Consider the following 8,450-nt stretch of genomic DNA (forward strand, 5'->3'; position numbering starts at 1 on the left):
TGTTATCCATTGTTTCCAGCTATATATGTGAAGACGGGAAATTATCTTGCCCATGGTGACATAACCAGTAAGAAGTAAAGCTAAGGATTTAAACCCTGGCAGTCAGGCTTCAGACCTGCATTCTAAAGTCTATACTCGATTATATTCCCTATCATAGAGCAGCCACTGTGTGGATACCAGGGCACATTCTGCTGGGAGAGGGGCATGAAACAGGTAATAGAATGCAATGTGTAAAGTTATACCAAAGAGGTGTAGACAAGAGCACAAAGGAGAAACTCCAGTGAGTTGGGGTAGAGGAGGGGGCGTTTGAGCCACACCAAGAAGGATGAGGTCACCACTCTGACAAGGGGGTGAGGCATCTCAGCAGACAGCAGACACATGATCACACAGGAAGGATGATTGAAAGGGTGTGTACAGGGACTACAAAGGTAGGTTATAGGTCTAGGAGAGTTTGGTATTCACTCATAATTTGGAAGCTGGTAAGGATTTTAGACAGGGGAGTGATTGGATAATTTTTTGTATTTTGAGGATATTTATGGCAGTCCTGTGGGGAATGGATTGGAGAGAAGAAAGAAGGGAGGCAGAGAGATGGTTATGGGTAGTTATAATGGACCAGGTGAGAGATGCGTATGGTCCAAACTGTGTCCAGTCAGTGGGCCCTGAAATCAGTGTCTGGGTTTTAGTGACTTGAAACAAACAGCACTTGTATTTGGTTGTCGGAAAAGTCATGACGCATGTTAGCAACAGATGGCACTAGTTCATTTTTGGAAGTACTAGAGTCATTCGCATCCATGTTATTGCTGTGTCATTTGACAGCTGACAGTTCTAGCTTCATTCTAAAAAAAAAATTGAGCGATTTGGGTGAGTTTTGGAGATTTTACAAGTTGAAGATGGAAGACCAAACTGTGCATTTTCACCATATTTTACTGTTTTACTTCCATAAAGGGAAGCATGCGCATCAAGCTTGTGGGAAAAATTGCATAAAGTTTATGGTGACAATGCTCTACAAGAACGTCAGTGGCTACCATGGTTCACGAAATTTCGTGCTGGTGATTTTGATCTCAGCGNGGGGCTCTGCTGCTCAGAGCTGGCGTCCCAAGCCAACTCCCTCTCTTTTCGTTTTTAACATCTATTTTTCAGCAGATTTTGGCCTGTATTTATTCAGTATATGAGGTGTGATCGAAAAATAACAGTGAATATTTAAATTAAAAAAATACAACAACAGTAAAAGACACATTGCCATTAATTCTCCTCAAAATGTTCCCCCTCGCTTTGAACACTTATCCCATCGTTCTTGCCACTTTCTGAAGCAGTTCTGGAAGTCTTTTGTGAGTGTCTTGAGTTGCACTGTCATGGCTGCTACAATGTCCTGAATCGATTCAAAACGTATACCTTTCCATGGTCATTTTGACTTTGGGGAAGAGCCAGAAGTTGCATTGTGTCCAAACCAGTGAAGATCGTGGATAAAGTCATACCATAATGTTTTTATTTGACAGAAATTGCCATACCAGAAGTGATGTGTGACACAGAGCCTTTCCGTTGTGATCAGCAAATATAGTGAATGCTGCTGCCAAGTGCCATCCAATGGAAAGGCAGGGGTCTTCAATACGGAAGCGGCATGTCAAACCTTAGTAAAATTGTGTGACAATTTTTAATTTGTGTGGTGCAGTTATTCGAGTGTGTGCTCCGGTTGAGAGAAGGTGTGTTTTAAAGTGTGCTGTAAATTAACCTCCATCATGACAATGCTCCTTGTCACACATCGCTTCTGGTATATGGCAATTTCTGTCAAATAAAAACATTACAATGTGTCCTTACCCACCTTACTTATTGGATCTGGAACCATGCGACTTCTGTACACACACACACTTTTGTCCAGTCACTGAGGGACAAAGCTAGCCCAATATTTAAAGACATAGGATTGGAATCACGCAGACTTGGGTTCAAATCTTCGCTCTGCCCTGTCTAATCTTGGGCAAGTAACTGACCTCTCTCTATGCCCTTATTTACAGACACCAGCCACAAGTTCGGGGATTCCCAGGGCCACCTCTCTTCTGATCACCTGGCTATAAATTTGGGGGCCTCCACTCTTCCCTCAACTTGGGGGCATTGATCCTCTTGCTATCAGTCTGACTTCCCGAGAGGAGTGGGGAACTTGAGATCGAGCTCAATCACTTAGCCAGTGATTCAATCAATTGTACCTGTGAAATGAAACTCCAGTAAGTTCTGGACCCCAAAGCTTATGTGAGCTTCCCTGGTTAACAATACGCTGTGTTTATTGTTACACATCAGGGTGCCAGGAGGGTAATGTGTCCTGATTCCTCGGGGAGAGGACACCAGAAACTTCGTGTTTGGGACTTTCTTAGATCTCACTGTATGCGTGTCTCTTTGTCTGGTTCTGATTTGTATCCCTTTCACTATAGTAAAGCTGTAATTATAAATAGAGTGCTTTCCCGAGTTCTGAGTCATTCTGGCGAATTGAACCTGAGGGTGTGTGTGTGTGTGTGTGTGTGTGTGTGTGTGTGTGTGTGCTTTCCTAATGAAGGTTATGAAGATATTTTTTTATGTAGTCTTTTAGGAACTACCGTATTTTGCCATATATAATGCGCACCCACGTTTTTGGCCCAAATTTTCAGGGAAAAAANCTCATGTATAAATATGAATTTTTAGGAAGTCCTTGTGTACTTAATAAAGTACTCTAATGTAGCTTGGGTATATTTTATTCGTACTATTTCTTTATAATCCAGAGCACATTGTAAACAATGTGGAGAATAAATCTGATTTTCAAAGAGTGGCAGAAATGTATAGATCTAGAAGATATGATTGGATAGGACATATAATTTGCCTCCATTTTCAGGGCATGGAGCACACAATGCACGAAGGAATCCTTTTCATATTCATCTGGTTCCTTTTATAACTCCAAAGTAGATTCTTATCCTTTCTGTACATCTGGCTTTGTTTTGTTTTTATTTCAGTTTTTTTAAATTGTGGTAACATGCACATAACATAAAATTTGCCATCTTAACCATTTTTAAATGTACAGTTCAGAAGTACCGTGTTTCCCCGAAAACAAGACCTAGCCGGAGAAGAAGCCCTAGCATGATTCCTCCAGGATATGGAGGGCACGCACCCCTCACATGAGGGTTTTATGACCTGTTTCAGGGAGAAGGGTGCCTTTTCCACAAACTCCTTCAGCTTAAAATATTCAGTATGCCAAGTACCATATTTTGGCACCTAAAATCATGCAAAGGCTTATTTTCCAGCAAGGTCTTATTTTCGGGGAAACGGTATTAACTACATTCATAATGTGCAACAGTCATCACCAGCCATTTTCATAACTCCTCATCTTATATAATAATACTGAAACTCTATACTCATTAAACAATTGTACATCTGGTTTTAAAATGTTATGCTTGTCAAACGTCTAAGGAAATAATATATTTTGTAGTGCAGAACCAAAATTTTCTCCCTCTCTGTGAAGAACATATACGTGCTGTGACAATTAAGTTCGCGAACTTGTTACAATGGTGTTGCTAACCTTTTTTGATATCAGAGGGATTATTCATTATGAATTTGTACCAACTGGACAGTTAACCAAGTTTACTATTTGGAAGTGCTAAAAAGGCTGTGTGAAAAAGTTAGACAACCTGAACTTTTCACCAACTATCCATGACTTTTGCATCACAACAATGCACCAGCTCACATGGCACTGTCTGTGAGGGAGTTCTTAGCCAGTAAACAAATAATTGTATTGGAACATCCTCCTTACTCACCTGATCTGGCCCCCAATGACTTCTTTCTTTACCCAAAGATAAAGGAAATATTGAACGGAAGACATTTTGATGACATTCCTAACATCAAGGGTAATACAACGACAGCTCTGATGGCTATTCCAGAAAAGGTTCCCAAATTTCTTTGAAGGGTAGACAAGGCCCTGGCATTGGTGCATAGCTTCCCAAGGGTAGTACTTCGAAGGTATTGCTGAATATCACTATAATATGTAGCACTTTTTCTGGGATGAGTTCATGAACTTAATTATCAGACCTTTATACACGTAGTTGAAGATCAACAAATATTTGTTGATGAGTAAAAGGACCATTTTGACTCCATTTTAACTTANGGGAAGGGGAACAGACAGGTAGACAAATTGCTGTTTTTGTTCTTCAGTCTAGTTGTAGAGGACGTTGCTTCACTGGCCCATGTTGGTATGATCATTGTGCTCATTCCAGGTGAGGCAATCGGTCGCCGGTCATTGATCGGCTGCTCACAGCGGCTCCTGGCTGCTCACACCGGTAGCCTGCCTCTCATGCTGGCTGCCAGCCACTCAACATAGCTCACGGCAGCCCACTGCAGCCCCGCTGCAGCCTATGCCATCACCGGCGACTCACAGCAGCCCACCTCCAGGTTGAGCTGTTGTTCATCATCTTAGCTGTAGAGGGCGCAGTGTCACTGGCCCTCAATGTGGGATCCGAACCACAGTCCTGCTGCTCAGAGCTGGCGCTCCCAAGCGAGCTCTTAACCAGCTGAGCCACTCGGGTGGCCCGTTGAATATTTGTGAACATGTTTTTATAAGAACATATATTTTTGATTCTCTAGGAATGGAATTGCTGGATAATATGGTAATATGTTTATTTTTTTGAGGAACCATCAGACTTTTTTCCCACAGGGCTGTACCATTTTACATTCCTACCTGCAATGTATGAGGGTTTCAATTTCTCCCCATCCTCTCCAACACTTGTTATTATAACCACTTGTTATTATAACCATCGTAGTAGGTATGAAAGGACAATCGCTTTTTGATAAGATATAAATCAAAGGTAAACATAGTATAGATAGAATATTGCTATCGACTTGGTGGAGGTATTAATGAATGTGGATTAATATCATTTTGTATGTTCTAGGAGGATGGACTCAGGCAAGTTCTGGAGGAGATGAAAGCTTTATATGAACAAAACCAGTCTGATGTGTAAGTTTTGATAAGATTGATATTTTAAAACAATTTAAGAAATATGATATTGAAATCAGATAAACTTACATCAGTTTTTAGATGTTATTGTTATTATTTTTAATTCTCTATGGGCCTGATCATACTGTACGTATACAGGACTAAAGGGATTTGTGTTGATCACAGCTGTATCTATGGGGATTCAAGTAGTGCTTAGCATATGGTGGATATTCAATAAATATTTGTTGTTTGACATGACTTGAAAGATAATTAGGGTAGACCTAAAAGAGATGAGACATGAGCAAATAAAAACCGTAACAAACTGAAATGTATAGTTTCCACTTCTTGTTTTCATTAATGGATACCTTAGTGTATTGATGAGGGCACAGGCAATTTGTAAACTTAAGAGCAGTAGTGATTTCCAATAGCTTGAGTGGAGTTCACTGAGAACTAGTGCTACAAAAGGCTACAGGTTGGTAGGATGAGAGGGGTCTATATTTATAGAATATTTAGAGCTAAGCATGGAAGTTGCCACAATGGAGAATTTGGTCTGTATGACAAACCTCCATAGGTCCTTTTGATTTGGTGAAGAGCAAGATACAAAAGTCTTAAAGACATCAACTTCTATATTATAGGTGAGGTAGTCAGTTCTCAACCTAGAGAGAAGTTACCTGTGTTATGAGGTTTCATCTTTGGCCTTGTTAGGTGCATGTTTTTATCGGTTAATTGGATACAGAAATCAGTAACATGCTAATAAGATTTGTGGAGCTGCTCACAGAACATAGGAGCATTTTCAACTGTAGTGTTTAAGGATAGATACAGATAAGTCTTTACAGATGGAATGAGGAACTGAACCACAACAAGTTTATAGTAAATGTAAGGCAAATGTAAAGTCCTAATCTCAAGTTCGTAAGTTATTCATTCATTCATTCAACAAATATATCCTAAACAATTATGTACTGATAAGTGGTTCTGGTATTTCAGTTGTAAACACAGTAGTCAAGATTTCTGCCCCTATGGCCTTCACAGTCTAATGCGGAAGACAGATATTAAATACAGATACACATTGGAATACACGCTGTGAAGGAACACAGAGTGCTAGGAGAGAGAATAAGGAATTGAAAATATAATTAGATTGAGGCATCAAGGAAGTTCTCTCAAAGGAAGAGACATTTCAACTGAAGCCTGAAAGGAGAANAAGGTTATCGAACAAAACAAGCAATATATCATTGATCTTTGTTCTTTATGTAAATAAATCACCTTTGAAAAACAGACAAAATATGTCATGACTTTTCTGACAACCCAATAACTATTAGAACACAGGGGTGGAGATTGGATGGGCAGCAAATGAGGGAAAGGAATTGGTATCTTGAGAGGCTTCTCTCTCAGGTAGATGAGTAAACATCAGAACTCATGAGGAAGAGCGTTTTGGGGAAGGTGAGTTTCGTTTTTCAATATTAAAGAGTACTTAGTCTGACAATTACATCATTTTACAGAGAAGGAAACTGAGCTGAAATTATGGATCAAGTTCAGGGAGTTTCCTGAATTTACAGTATTTTGGAGGCAGCGTTTCACTTCGAACACAGGTTTCCTAGATTCCAGTCTGTTGTCCTTTTAACTTCAGGATAGTTACCTCCTTTAAAAAGTTAGGAGACAATAGTGTGAGGAAGTTCAGGAGAGATGATGGAATACAGAGGTGTGTAGATTAGTGTTGCTTTACTACTTTTGGGGAGTGATTCTTAGAAATTGTAAAATTAGTCCCTCTTCTATGTCTTAGTTTGGTGGAAACCTTTTGCACCTTTTGATGGATTCGTGCCTTCTACTGACAAACCCGCCTGCTACTCAGGTGACTCAGCAGCCTGGAAGACTCAGTCTTTGGAAACTGGTCACTCTGTGACACAGCTGGGCAGGGGCATACTGAGAATTTATCTGATTGATCTGAGGACGAATAGGCCCCCATGATTTGCACAGACTTTCAAAAATCATTTTTTCGAGGGAGATGATAATCAGTGAGTTTAGAGCAGGGACTCTGTCTTGTTCATTCCAGAGCCCCTCATGGTTAGGTGCAGTGTTTAGCAAATTGAAATGATTACCCACTTCATATATGTAGAACTGGTAATAGTTTAAGTGAGTTTTTATGAAAATTTTCTTGGCCTCCCAGGGGTTTATAGACTGAGGTGTGGGCACAAAACAGATGTAATTCCCACTGTAGACTAAAAAATAAAAATCTAAATCTGAAAGCTTGTGTATATTTATAGTTATTTCACACTTGTCTTTTGTATATCTACAGCTCTATTATACAAGAGTTTCAACTATTTCATAAAATAATATTTGCCGATAAAAAGCATATTTAACTGAATTCTAATAAATCAGACTGTTCCATGAGGGAAGGTGGAAGTTTTGCTTACATTTTTCTTCAGGAATTACATCATTTCTTATATTTGAGTAAGATTAAGTAGTTGATTTTCTAATTGTACCAGTAGTGCCAAAGCATTTTTGCTAATGCATGTATTTTGGTCCTAAAAGTAGAATGAGAAAAGTGAAATCTTTGGATTATTGACAGACCTATTATATAACATTTATGACTCGTAGAATTCTAATTTTTTTTATCCTTCCAAGGATATTTTTAAGTTTTTAAAAAATTTGCCCCAACATGGATAATAGAAAAACTCCTTTGACCTTTCTATTCTTGTAATACAACCCAAAACACTGTTCCCTTTTTTTTTTGGAGTAAACTTTTAAGACCATTTTTCAGTAAATAATAAATTATTTGCACACTTTTGTCATGCCTTATTGCTTTTGTAGGACTGCTGGCTATTTTGTCATCTGTTTTATTGAGGTATGTAATTTATATATTACAAAATACACGTTTTAACAGATTTTTGAGTTTTGACAAATATGCATCCTTATAACCAGCACCCAATCAATATTTCTGTCACCCCAGGAATTCCATTTTCCAGCTATCTCCCACCTGCAGCCTTAGGCAATCACAGATTCAACTTTCCATGACTACAGATTATATTTGTTGTTTTTTTACGTATTTCTGGAGTCAGTGTGCCAGGAATTGCAAACTTTCTATAAAGGTCTGGTTGGAATCATATACTATGTACTCTTCTTTGCCTGACTTTTGCTCAGTACAGTATATTCGTGGTTATCTTTAATCAGTGTCTTGGTTGTGTAGCCAATAATTCTTTCCCTTTCATTGTTTTTTTTTTCTATTTTTTTATTGTGATAAAATAAACATAATACAAAATTTGCCATTTTAACCATTTTTTGTGTATATTTACATTGTTGTGCAACCATCTCCCCTATTTTGAAACTTTTTCATCACCCCAAACAGAAACTCTGTAACCATTACACAATAGCTATCCATTGCCATCTTTCCCCAACTCTGGTAACCTCTAATCTACTTTCTGTCTCTATGAATTTGCCTATTCTAGATATTTCAGATAAGTGGACTCATACAGTATTTGCTCTTTGTGTCTGGCTTGTTTCTCTTAGCATAATG

The 8,450-nt window shown here is 38.8% G+C and overlaps 1 protein-coding gene across 1 annotated transcript in view; it reads left to right on the top strand.

Annotated features, from left to right (window-relative positions):
• The window catches only part of GINS1 (GINS complex subunit 1), a 31,156-nt gene that overhangs the window by 2,463 nt on the left and 20,243 nt on the right, over nt 1-8,450 (top strand). The window contains exon 2 of the mRNA XM_019633986.1: nt 4,899-4,963. Coding sequence (XP_019489531.1) covers nt 4,899-4,963 — 65 coding nt within the window. The remainder of the gene's footprint in view (nt 1-4,898; nt 4,964-8,450) is intronic.

This window comes from Hipposideros armiger, unplaced genomic scaffold, assembly GCF_001890085.2.
Source record: "Hipposideros armiger isolate ML-2016 unplaced genomic scaffold, ASM189008v1 scaffold_1463, whole genome shotgun sequence".
Classification (NCBI taxonomy): domain Eukaryota; kingdom Metazoa; phylum Chordata; class Mammalia; order Chiroptera; family Hipposideridae; genus Hipposideros; species Hipposideros armiger.